The 13,187-nt window shown below is 60.7% G+C and overlaps 1 protein-coding gene across 1 annotated transcript; it reads left to right on the top strand.

Annotated features, from left to right (window-relative positions):
- Positions 1 to 1,970: 1,970 nt before the first annotated feature.
- VOLCADRAFT_93931 (uncharacterized protein) lies at positions 1,971 to 12,177 on the top strand (the record flags this gene model as incomplete). Its single annotated transcript, XM_002953174.1, has 13 exons — positions 1,971 to 2,408; positions 3,492 to 5,714; positions 6,054 to 6,269; positions 6,699 to 6,719; positions 6,780 to 6,872; positions 7,251 to 7,587; positions 7,940 to 9,264; positions 9,520 to 9,738; positions 10,380 to 10,473; positions 10,949 to 11,031; positions 11,313 to 11,375; positions 11,737 to 11,819; positions 12,093 to 12,177. The coding sequence occupies 13 exons, from the start codon at positions 1,971 to 1,973 to the stop codon at positions 12,175 to 12,177; spliced, it is 5,280 nt and encodes a 1,759-aa protein (XP_002953220.1).
- Positions 12,178 to 13,187: the final 1,010 nt, after the last annotated feature.

Genomic DNA, 13,187 nt, shown 5'->3' with positions numbered 1-13,187 from the left:
CTGCTCTCCCCTGCTAGAGGGGCGCCCTAATCCGTCACCCCATCCGACTTCAGAATGTATTCGTTGGGTTCGGCAACTCACCACCAGCATCCAACCAAGTCTAGCGGATCAACGGCGCATCAACTTAGTTCCTGGTCAGCTCGCAAGTTGATTTTATCACGTCCTACACCGTCCATATGATGGGGGGCCACCTCCCATTTCAACAATCCTCAAACACCCGAGGAGCCGGCAGGCGGATTTGAACCCGGGTCGGCCGGGAGCAGAAGTCAGGCCTGAACCTCTGCCAGCCGCCTGCCTGTGTGTGTATGTATGTATGTGTGTATGTATGTATGTCGGTGTGCGTGTGTGTGTGTGTTTACAGCGTGTCAGGTGCGTGTCATGAGGTGGGTTTGAGTTATGTGGGGTGTTGGTGCAGCTGCGGCCCCCAGCGGGGAGGTCTGCGAGTTAACTTAGGGTTTAGAGCTTCTACACCCCTAAGGTGGTTTTAGGGTCTCTAGGGCGCTGAGGGAGAGGCAGTAACGACGACAATATGTATAATATATATATATATATGTGTGTGTGTATGTGTGTGTGTGTGTGTGTGTGCGAAACTGGGGAAGGAGGAGAGGAGGGGAATGGAGGGGCCAGAGAGGAAGGCGGATCCAAATCCGAAACATCCAGATCTAAAATTTGTTATTTAAATCTTGTTCCGTACGGCCTCTCACCCTGATGTCCTCCTCGTCGCAATCCGGCTCTACACCCAACAACTCGTAGTAGTTCAGCTCAGATCCGCCACCGCCACCACCGCCACCGCTGCCACCTGTGTCGCCACGTGGAACGTGGTTTTCCAAGGGTGAATGGGGGGATGGATGAGTGATAATAAATTTGGTGAAGGAAAAACTAGAGGATAAGAAGCAGGGGCAGGAGGCGCTAATAAGCAAAGAAACAAACACACTCGTTGCGGCGCAAGAGCGAAATCCAGACCATACACTAGCGGCCGTACCTCTGCCGTACGCCGTACAGCAAAAGCAGGCGCGTCGATTGATAAAGGTGGTGGCGGCTTCGGCGGTAGTTATCTGGGTCCGTGTGGTGGGATGGAGGGTGGATGGGCCCGCGGGGGTTCGTAGGAAGCGTGCGGAGGCCGGGGTTGTGGAAGTGCCAGCAGTGGGGGAGGACGATGGCCGGCTCGCGCAGGTGACGGGGAGAGGAGCACGGCCTGAAGGCACGTGGTGGCGGGACAGCTGATGCGTGTGGGGCCGGCTGCTAACAGCCCAAGTGCCGGAAGACAGCGGGCTCATAGACGCGCGGCTGGGGAGGGAGGGCGGGAAGGGATGGGGGAATTCAAAAATTTGCTATGAGAAGGCAAGGTTAATGTCTACTTCGTAAACCAATCAAGGTTAGTAATAAAATACATTGTTCTTGGTTCCGCATACGGACGCAACAAGGGGTTCTACGTCGCCAGAACCTTTTATCAGAGGCCGAAACCACGGGACCTGAGTGCTAGCTGGTGTACCTCTGAATTTTAGCGCGCACGGTAAGCTTCTGTTCAGGCTTGCATTGAAAGTACAACGCGCCGTGCGTTGCCATCGTTACTAGGGCCCTTCGGATGAGGTTACACCATAAGTCTTCTTAAGTACCTCCACAAATAGAACTTTTCTTATAGAGTTCAGAGCTACCAATCTTTGATACACGTCTGGGGGAATGGCTGCTGTCGAGTGCCAGGTTATCGGAGCCAGGAATCGGAGCTGATGGAGCGGGTCATTCCAATAGCAAGCTTTCTCACATGTACAATACTCCACTAGGCAAAGACTCTAACATGTTGCCCCATGGGCACCCCAAATGCGCCCTGTGAAGGGGCTTTTTGCGTTGACCTCTTTTGGCAAGGCTTTTGCGTTCTCCTTACGGTTAACTGTCCCAAGTTCTGTCTTAAATCGTAGCGCCTTGCTACCTCCCGATCTTTGTCGAGTTTAGCCATAGGACGTTAGGAGACCATGAGTACTCCACAGGAGCTCACTCCAGACGTTCTCCGCGCGCTTCAGCAGCACTTGTTGGCACAGGGAGCAGTTTTGCCGGATGGCGTAAACCTGCAGCAGGCCCTTGCTTATGCGCAGCAGTCGGCATCCGGCGCAGTTGCCATGGCCGATGGGGGGAGTGATGCCGGAGATACGGACACCGACAACGAGGAAACAGCTGCCCGACGGTCCTCAGACCGACCGACCAAAGGCAAACAAGGTTCTGGGAAGGGAACTAAGGACCAAGGCTCGAGCGGACGGGCGCCGCGGCAAAAAGGTAAGGATGTCGACGACGACGACGCGGACGAGCGCAACAAGGGCGGAAAGCCGGGTAAAGGTGGTTCCGGAGCAGGCAAGGATAGTCAACCGCCACGCAAAAAGGCGAAATCCGACGGGACATCTGCTGATGTTCCCCAGGTGCGACCGGGGTTGGGCCGAGTACGGAACTGGTGTCACATAATTGCGAGCTGTGCCGGGCACAAATACGAGTTCATTGCAACGCCATATGTCTTAGGGTGCAGACCCCACATCTGTTTCCTCAGCTCAATTGGCGAGTTTCGCGTCGAGGGCTTTCTTTGCTAGTTTGGGATTGGATTTAGTGCCGTTGCGCGCTTGGTGCGTGCTTTGTTACGGGTTTCGGAGCGCTTTTTGCAGCTCATATGTAAGTTTCGTCGCCATGCACATCAGGTTACTGGAACTATTGTATTTTTGCTTAATATCGTACCGGTTGTGGATTAAGTGTTTTACTTGCTGTGTGCGCGAATGCTGCGGCAGTTTCACTTGGTAGGTCTTTAGGGTCGCCCTGCGGCGGTGAAGACGCGTCGCTGGTTCAGACCAAGCCATGTTGGTTCAATGCATTGCCATTGCAACTCTATAAACCCAACCCCGAATTACCTACTTTTGGGCGACATGCGCAGCAGCAGATAAGGCAAACAGCCAAATAAGGCAAACAGCCGCTCCGAAACCAACAACCTGCGGCATTATCGCAATAGCAACGAGGCCAACCTAATGGATTGGCTGTTATCCAATGCTACTGATACACTCTTTGCAATTATGCGCATCGCGTGGCGATGACGGCAGTAGCAGCTGCAGCGACAAGTCAGTGAGGAGGCCACCGGCATCGAAAAGGAAACGTATGACTTTCTTCAGGCACGCTCCGAAACCATTCAAGAAAATGTTCCGTCCTAGGTCCACTATTAAACCAGCGTAGGCCCGGCTGTCTGCCGGTCCGTACGAGGGGCCCCCAAGCCGTCATTCGAAAGCCGCGTCTTCACCCACGCCACATCGTGCAGAGTGTCTGTGTGTATGTATGTGAATGTGTTTCTACGCTAATATGTGCTGCTGCCGCCGCTGCTGCTGCTACTGCGGGACCTTTCCCAGGCTTGTAGCTTCTTATTATAGCTTCTTTTGTTAATCCGGCTCCAAAATCAATATTTCTCTGTTTTCCGTTTCGTGTTTCCTGGACATCCCAAACTATCCTCCCGTTGAACGGCAATGCAGTTCGATCCGCTCCGAAACCTGGACGTGCTGGCAGCGGCCGCGCTGGCTCAGGCCAACGTGGAGCAGCCCGTCGGCAGCGGCGTCGGCGTCGTAGGGAGTACGGCAGTCCTCATCGCTCCGTTAGAAAGTGGGGATCAGCTGCAGCTGACCGCCATCCCAGCGGCGGTGGCGGCTCCAGTGGCGGGAGGCACGTTAGCTGCCGCCGCAGCATCTCCCAGGCTCCGGACAGCCGTATCCAGCGGCCCTTCGGCGGCGGCAGCTCACGGCGGACCTGCCGCCGCCGCCGCCGCCACGGGACCTGTACGGGGCCTGCCGCCGCTGGCTGGCGCCGGGACCGGCACGGCCACCGCCGGCGGCGGCCCAGCGGGGTTGGGAACGAGCGGCGGTTCCGGAGCCAACCCTGTTGCTGCAGCCGTATCGGCGAGTTCGCCGGGTGCGTCCGGGCGGGCAGGACGAAGTACCGGCGGCGGCGCCCCGCCGGCCGCCACATCCTCTGGTGCGTCTGCCAGTCTTACGGCTGCTGCACCCGTTAGTGGCGGTGGGTCAGAGTCTCCTCGCCAAGCGGTGGCGGCAGCGACCGGGGCTTACGTGCAGCCGACGCCGCTGACCTTCGCGCCCTTGGGAACGCCACCTCAAGCACAGCCAGCAGGCGGCGGCTCAGCGGTGGGGGCCCCCCAACCGCTGCAACAGCCGCCGCCGCCGCAGCAGCAGCAGCACCCTCAGCTGGCGCAGGTGGCGGTGGCGGCGGGGCCCATTCCCACGAAGCCGCGCTCCCGGCGGCCGCTGCCGCCGCACATCGCGACCCAGCGGCAGGCGTCTCAGCAGCCCGGCGGGACCTCCGGCTCGCGGCCGGGGCACGAGCCGGCGGCGCTGGCCGACGGCGGCGACGACGGCTCCGCGGAACGGATGGAGGAGGCGCCTGGCGGAGGCGGAGGCGCTGATAGTACTATGCTTGACAGCTCCGGAGCGGAGCTTCTCACAGCTGAGGAGCAGCTACAGCCCCCGCAGTCGCTGGTTGTAGTGCTGCAGCCGCACCTTCAGGGAGACCCGTCGCTGCTGCTGCCAACGCTACAGCCAGGCTTGCTGCCCGCCGGGCTTGGTAGCGCTGGAATGGCATTCGCCCCCGCCAGCGGCTTGACCGCGCCGCTGGCGCCGCCGCAGTCGGCCGCCATGGCAGCAGGGTCTAGCGGCGACGCTGCTGCGGTCGCTGCTGCTGCTGCCGCAGCAGCAGCGGCGGCGGCGGCTGTGCCAGGTGCGGTGTCGCCGGAACCAGCGGCGACGGCTGCGACGCCGCCGCCGCCGCTGGCACTGCCCGGCCTGTCGCTGGATACTGCCGTAGAGTTGGCGGCGCTCATGTCTGGGGTCGTGGCGAGCCTTGACAACAACCACCACCAGCATCACTCGGCGGCAGCGGCGCCGGGTCTTCCTCACCAATCCGCATCATTGCAAGGTGGCCTCATGCACGCCCCGCTACCCGACGCGTCCCTTGCCGTTCCGGCCGGCGGCGAGGATGGAGCCCCCATGCAGCACGGCGCCGCCGCCGCCACCGCTGCCGCGACGTCCTCCCCGTCGGGCCTCGCCGTGTCCCTGGCGCCGCCGTCGCAAGGCTCCACCGCCGCCGGCGACCTGGTTCAACATCCGCACCATCATCATTTGCCGCCGCCGCCAGCGCTTCAGGCGACGGCGACTTTACCGCCACTGCCTAGCGGCGGCGCCGCTGCCGCAAGCGGCGGCAGCAGCGTCATGTCCCTGCCCGGCATGGAGGCTCTTGCCGGCGAGCCGATGATGGTGGCATCGCTCATTCAGGCGGCATTAGCTAACCACGAGGCCACTGCAGCGTCCTTGGGAATGTCGCAGGGCGGGGGCAATTCGCAGGGCAGCAGCCACACTCAGCTCAGTGAGCTGCTGATGGCGGCGACGGCGGGCGGGGGGCAGCCGCTGGCCGCGGCCATGGCGGCGATGACGGCCGCCGCGGAGGGGCTTATGGCACCAGGCGGGCCCATGAGCCTTGGAAGCGGTGGCGGCAGCGGCGGCGGCGGCGGCGGGGCACTCGGCGTCGAGTCCGGCGCATTCGCTGCTGCTGCGATGGCTGCTGTGGCTGGGGTGGCGGGCGGGGGAAGGAGACGCGGCGGGGGCGGCGGGCGACGACGCGGCGGCGGAGCGGGCGCGGATTCTGAGGGCTACGATGACGACATGAGCGACGACGAGACGCGGCGAAAGGAGGTGAGCGAGAGAGGCAAGCTGCGTGTAAGTATGTATGTATGTATGTATCGGTAACTACCCTTTCAGATTGGGGGTAGTGTCATAAACCCCCCCCCCTCACCCAACATAACCTAAGTGGCCGAAGTGATGTTTGGGGTTTGTGTTCCGAACAGGGCGTGCTTCAAGTTGAAGCATACCTACCTATCCATGCACACACGCCCGTACACACATACATACAGACCCACACACGCAGATACACACATACAGACACGCTGCCGGTTCCTCGGTGTTTTGTCCTCCTCCTCCTCCTCCCCCTCTAAAGCTCCTCCCTCTCCCTCTCGTCCTCCCCATTCCCCACAGCCACGTGACCGGCAGCAGCAGCGCGCGCCCGCGCAGTGCAGGCGCTTCTACGAGCCCGCCATGAAGGTGACGTTCGATGAGGGGATGAAGCTGGCAGACGGCCGCATCTACGTGCCGTTGCCCTTCGTGCACAAGAACTTCGCAGAGCAGCAGTTCCCGCTGCGGCTCCCCGCGGACATTATCGTGAATGGGGAGATGATTAACGAGGGCTTTGTGGTGAGCTGCTGGGAGCTGGGAAGGGAGGGAGGGGGGGAGGGAATGGAGGAGGCAACCCGTGCAGAGGTTTTGGGAATGAGGGCTAAGAGGACGGCGAATTGTTGTTTTCCTGCCGTTACGTTTCCTCTTTCAATTGCGAGCATTTTTCCATTCTCTTCACCGTTGTTGTTGCCATTGCCGCTCCTCCTGTTGCTGTTGTTTTTGATGATGTTGATGATGTTGTTGATGATGATGATGATGATGCAAGAGCTGAGGCCGCAGCTCGTCCAGTACGGCAAACACAGCGAAGGTGGCGCTGACCTGCTGTGCCTCGCGTCCGGATGGCTTCCTCGGGAGATTAATCCTCGGCCGCCCCGAAATCCTAAAGAACCCTAAAAACTGGGAGTCCCCCGCACTCCCCCACCCCACCCCCACCCCCACCCTGGGCAGCTAACCTCGCGCCTCGTAGTGGTGGGTGAAAGGAACAGCCGGTAGAAGCTGACAGCCCGCGACACGCGTCATGCTGCGCAGGTCAAAATTGCACGTAGCCAAAACAAGACACGTCGCCACGGTCTGGGCAACCACTGGGTCACCGGGCACCAGCGCCTAATCAAGCACTACAAGGTCCGGGCGCGGGGAGAGTTCCTTTTTGGGAGGGAGGGGACGTTATCTTTGTGTTTTCGTGTTGCGTGACCCTTTTGTGTTTTGAATGTTGTGATTTGAATGTGGTTGCTGGAAAATTGTGATGATGAGCAAGGACACAGCAGTGATGTGATGTGGGGTGGGGTGGGGTAGACGGCGCTGCCGCGAACCTCTACGCAACCCATGCATGCATACATACCCATGCATACATACATACATTTTCCCAGGCCGTCGGCAGTTGAGTTCTTTTTTTATTCAAAAATGGATGCATATGACTTCCATTATACCCCCCCTCATCACCATCACCCACACGTTCTTCCTCCGTTTTAACCACTTTTCTGTTAACTCCTTCCTCCACAGGACGTACGACTGACGGGCCTGGAGTTAGTTGACCACAACCGCCTCAAGATCATGTTATCGGCCAGCGGCGTGTGGGACGACGCCGCCGGCCAGCAGGCAGCCTCCTCGTCTTCGCAGCACCAGCAGCAGCAACAACAGCAGCAGCAGCAACCGCCGCACCACCACCACACCCATCACAATGCGGCGCAGCAGCACCCGATTCATCACACGGCGCTGCAGCCTTCACAGCTACAGCCTGCCGGGCTGGGCCATGCGGTCGCGGGAGGGATGGGCGCCATTCCCGGCCTACCGCACCCGGCGCTGCTGGCCGCGCTGCCGCCGGGCGCTTACAACACAGGTGGGTGGGTGTGCGGTGGGTGTGCGGTGTGAGGTGGGGGAATGCGAGAATGCCCTTCCTCCCCCCGCCACTCCACACACACAACACACACACACACACGCGCGCACACACACATACACGCACACACACACGGTGTGATGACCGAGGGGAGCGCTTCTGTGCACGCGTGCTCCTCCTCGAGTGGGGTTGGGTTCTTCCTCTTAGCTCTTAGTTGTAACAGGGCCACAGGGCCAGGCCGCCACAACTCCCTTGCCCCCCTCTCTTCCCATGTACAACCCCCCTCCCGCACACACACGCACACACACACACACACACACACACACAACCCCCTCCCCCCCCCGACCCCTGCCAGGATTCTTCATGAAGCCAGATGGCAGCAGTGCCGCAACGACAGGGTTTGAACAGCTGAGCGCCTTACTAGCCATGCAAGCTGCGGCTGCAGCGGCCGCCGCTGCGGCATCCGCCACCACCGGCCACAACCCGCTTATGGCCCCGCACGCGGCCATGGTGGGCCTGGGTATGTTGCATCACGGCGGCGGCGCCGGCGGCCCCAGCCCGCTGCAAGTCGTACCGGCGGCAGCGCCTGGCGCCGCCAATCCCAACACCTTCCTAGCCATGCTTGGCGGCGCCGGGGCAGGTACGGCACCGGCCCTTGGAAGCGGTTCCGGAGCTGCCGCCGGCCCAGGTGCCGCCGGCGGTGGCGCCCTCGTGTTATCACATTCTATGGGTGTACCGCATGCCGTACAGCAGCAACACGCGGCGTCGCCGTCGCAGCAGCAGCAAGAGCCGACGGTTGATGCAGCGGCGGACGAAGCCGCCGCGGCCGCAGCAACGGCACCGACGGACACCTCATGCGGGGGCGGCGGCGCCGTTGCCGGCGACGGCGACGGCGTCCAAGCCGGTTCGGGCGGCGAGGTGGGTCCGGTTGGGGGTACGGCAGGTCCGGAGGCGACGGCTGGGGGCCCCCAACAACATCAGCACCTAGAAGGGCAGCACCAGCAGCACCAGCACCAGCAGCACCAGTCGAACTACGATACACTTGAAGCTGGGAGCCTGACCGCGGCGCTGGGTCTGCAGGACACTGGTCAGGCTGCCGACGCGCCGCTGGCGTCGGCCGGCGACGAGGTCGGCGGTGCCGCTACCGACCCGGCGGAAGGCGGTGGGGTCCGGGCGGCGTCGCATGCGCATACAACACCTCAGGACGACGGCACTGTAGCGGCTGCTGCTGCTCAGGAGCAGAGTCAGCAGGAACAGTCGCCGCCGCAACAGCCGTCGCAGCAGCAGCAGCAGCAGCAGCAGCCTCCGGAGGGCCTGTCTTGGAGCCAGTTACCCCTGGCCCCCGGCCCGCTCCAACACGTGTTACTGTCCCACGCCAACCTCTACCCACACACGCTGCTACAGCCACAGCCGCAACATCCCCATCCCCATCAGCAGCAGCAGCAACAGCCTTCCCAACATCCTCACCAGCCGACAGACGAGCAGAACGGTGCAGCACCGGCAGCGGCGGCAGCGGATGACGGCTCCGTCGCCGCAGCCGGCGGGTCGGCCCCTGGCGGCGGCGGCGGCGGCGGCGACGGCTCCGTCGCCGCAGCGGCCAACGCCGCTGCTGCCGCGGCTGCCGCTTCCTCGACCTCCGCCTCCGTCGACAACGCGCTGGCTGTGATGCACAGCTTGATGGTGGGTCCCTCCGGGCTGCAGCCTCAGCACGGGCACTACGGCGCCGCTGCACACGGTCACACGGGTTTACCCATCATCGCCTCGCTCACCAGCGGTACGGCAGCAACAGCAGCGGCAGGATCGGCTCATGGGCAACAACAACAATCCGCTGGTACGCATCCCGGCGCTGCCGGGGCCCTACCTTTCGCTCTGGCGGCGGCACCGCCGGGCGGGGGCGCACCTGTGCCGCCCAACTTCCTGCTTCCGCTGATGCAGGGCGGTGGCCAGGCGGGTTCGCAGCAGGATGGCCAGCAGGCGGCGGCCGCTGCCGCTGCGGCGGCTGCAGCAGCGGCCGCTGCCGCTGGGCACATGGGCCCCCTGACAGCGCTGCTGCCGCCTGGCATGATGGCGGCGGCGGGGCCAGGCGGCCTCAGTGGGGACCTGCTGGCGGCGGCGGCGGCCGCTAACGGGCAGTGGAGCATGGACGCTTTCCAGGTGTGTGTGTGTGTGTGTGTGTGTGTGTGTGTGTGTGTGGCGTGGGTTTCTGGTTTGGGTGGGCGAGCGGAGGGGTTTATATATGGGTGGATGGGTGGTTGAGTGGGTGGGTGAAGAGAGGCGCAGGCTAGGGAGGGAGGGAGGGAGGTTCACCTTCCCTTTTGCTCTTTCCGGTGGCGCCGACCTGCTGATGCGGTCTAAGCACCTGTCCAAAGCCTCCGGCACTGCGATCACCTGGTGGGGCCTCCGCAGCCCTTCCCTTTGTGGAGTTTCTTATCCTCGTTCGAAAAGTTTAAACCGTATCGTTGCTTATGGCACGACGAGGACGAGATACGGAGAAAGAAACCGGGGGGGAGCCTAACGCGTTCATCCTGCCGTGCTTGTTGCATCTTGGGAACCCCCCCCCCCAAACACTAACGGATTTCCTAACTGCAAGAAATACGCGCGCGCCTTCTTAAAGTAAAGACAACAGATCTGCCGTCGTTGACAAAGCATGAGACGTGCTGCCATTGCGTTTCTTGGCCCCCTCTTTCTGTTTTACATACCTGCTGATAAAAAATGATATTTATTGATTTGATATATTGATATTCACTGAAGCTGTGACTGATACCCCGCCGTAAACTGTTTGCCTCTTTGTACAGACGCTATTCGCTGCGGGGAGTCCCATGGGTCTGTTGGGTCTGCCCCGAGGCGCTCCCGTCGTGCAGCCGCCCACCACCTTGAGCAGTGCGACGGGTGGGTGTCGGGGGCGAGGGGGGCCGCCTCGTCAGGTAGCCACATCTTTAGGTGCACTAATAAATACATGCATACAGACAGACAGATAAGATAGACAGACAGACAGACAGACAGACAGACAGACAGACATAATAGGGATGCACCCCCGCAGCCGTTGCCCCAGAGCTGGCGGTCCAGCTCGGCATACGTGTGTGTTTATGTGTTTGTGTGTGTTTCATCTTCACCTTCACCTTCACCTTCACCTCGCTGAAAGCCCCCTGCTTGGTCTCAATCTCTTCGGCTCCTCTTCCAGCCCCTTCTGACCTCCAAGCACAGAGAGATGCTAGGAGGTGTGCGAGAAGGCGATGCCTCCCCTCCTTTCCCCCTCCTTCCCCCCTGCCCCCCGGGGGCTGTTTGCGGTGTGTTTTCACTCCACCTGCCCGGCGTACCCAACCGGTGGCCGGTCCGTTGCTGTGTTGCCGCCGGCCTGTCGCAGGTAACCATCAGTATCCTCGACTGTACGACGGCCGTATCCACGTACCTCTGAATCTGATCAACAGCCATTTTGCCCATGTTGAGGTCAGCGCCGTGTGTACGGGTGTTGTGTGTGTGTACGGGTGTTGTGTGTGTGTACGGGTGTTGTGTGTGTGTGTGTGTACGGGTGTTGTGTGTGTGTGTACGGGTGTTGTGTGTGTTTGTACGGGTGTTGTGGGGATGTATGGGGTTCTGCATGTGACATGCCAGGCAGCTTGATAACTCCCAGGTCACCATGTACCTGCACAGGGCCCCCCAGCGCCGGCTACCTTCACTTTCTAATCCCTATACCCCCCTCCCCCCACCGCCCCCCCCCTCTTCGGCAGTTTCCCGTTTCCGTACACACCAAGGTGGTCATCAACGCGGATGTTGTAGGGGAGAGCATCCAGGTGAGGTGGTTGGGACCACACACTGCCCCAGATGAGGTGGTGGTGGGGGTCCCCCCTTGGCACACACCTCCCTTCGCCACCTCCCTGCTCCTCCGCACAGGAAAAGGCAACATGCGCATCCACCCATACTGCAGCCCAGCTCAGATCATCTTGTTCCATTCTTCCTTCCTTCCTTTCTCTCGTCCTTTCTCTCGTCCTTTCTCTCGTCCTTTTTTCATTATTTTCTCCCTAGCGCAAGCAAGCAGTAAAGCAGAAATAAGAGGTTAGCAGGCGGTTTAAATCGCTGAGAGTATGGTAAAGTATATTGCTGCTGGCCGCCCCGTCCGGCCCACTCTCGATCCGTCTTCCCTTCGCCCCGCAGGCTCGCATCGTCAAGTATAAGAAGCACCGGAGACCCAACCACTTCAACTACTGGATCACGGGTCTGCAGAAGACGCTGTCAAGGTGGGGGTCTGGTGGGGAAGGGCCGAGGGAGGGAGGGAAGCTGCAGGTAGGTGGGAGACGAGGAGGGGAGGGAGGGCATAGCGCATAAGAGGAAGGCAAGGCTGGGAAAAAACACATAGCCGATAGGGAGCCTAGTTGGCTGGTTGGTTGGTTGGTTGGTTGCGTCTTTGCGAGTCCCGAATCCCCAACTCCCATTCCCTTCCATGCCTCGACTGATCCCACCCTGGCCGTATGTGGCGGCACCCGGCCCGCGGCGACACGTACATCTGACAGGTACAACGATGTACGGCAGGCGGGCGTGTCCATGGAGCCCGGCGGCGCAGTGATCCGCGTGAACCTGGTGGCCGCGAGCAATTAGTGGCCGGGGGGGAATCGGGGGGAGGGAGTTGCGACCGGGCCATATGAGGGTCCCCGCCTAGGGGTATATGCAAGTGGGATGAGGAGAGATACGTAGAGCGTGAGAAAGCAAAGCACCCGCAGAGTGGGGGAAGGCTCGGGCCGGGGCCTGCAAGCTAAAAAAGGGTGAAGACAAGGCCCGGAAAAAGAATCCAAACCTGTGAACGGCCCTGGGGACTATAACGCTCATTTCCACCATTCTGTGTGTTTTGTTAGATCCGTCGGCGTATTTGTCTGTTCGCTTGTACACCACAGATGATGGCATCAAAGCAAAACGATGCTTGTTTATTTGTTTGCCTGTTTTGCTTACTTGTTTCGATTGTCTGGCAGCGCTGGTGGGTGTTGGGAAGCCGGTTTCATGTTTCCAAGTGTCGAAGGGTAGTGTGTGTGTATGTGTGTATGTATGTGTGTGGCTGTAGGCGGCCCTTAGCAGTTTCCACTACCTGCCACGTCACCCCCCCGCCCATCATCGTCCGCTTGAATGGTTTACTAGCTGCGCGGGTGGTTGGGTGGCTGGGTGTGCTAGGAGCCGGTGGCCCTGCAGCAGCGTTGGTCAACAGGGTGCGTGGGTGTGGATGCGTGTCGGTGCGTTTTGATTGAGTATGTCGGTGTACGTGCGCGTATGTGAATGGTTGTCTGTCTGGAAACTCTGAATATGGATGTGGGTGTAAAGAGATCGACAGGATGGTAAAAACGATGGAAAAAATTGCTTTTGAAAGGGTAAAATATATTGTCCACAGCTGCTCGCTCGCTCTTCTGCAGCAAGAAGCACGTCGAGGAGTAATTAAGGTCGATTAAGACGGTGGGTGCGGTGGGTGCGTGGGGTGGGGTGCGAAACACACAAGCAAGCAGCGAAGGGCCAACTGCCAACGCCCCGGCGCGTGGCGTGGGGTGTGGTGGGTTGAGGATCTTGGGGCGCGTGGTCAAAACGTTTTAAACGAGCCGTGAGGGCGCGCTTGCTTCGCTTCGCTT

The sequence above is a fragment of the Volvox carteri genome (assembly GCF_000143455.1).
Source record: "Volvox carteri f. nagariensis unplaced genomic scaffold VOLCAscaffold_34, whole genome shotgun sequence".
In the NCBI taxonomy this organism is placed as follows: domain Eukaryota; kingdom Viridiplantae; phylum Chlorophyta; class Chlorophyceae; order Chlamydomonadales; family Volvocaceae; genus Volvox; species Volvox carteri.
The sequence above is the reverse complement of the archived record's forward strand: the minus strand, read 5'-3'. Positions and strand labels throughout refer to the sequence as shown.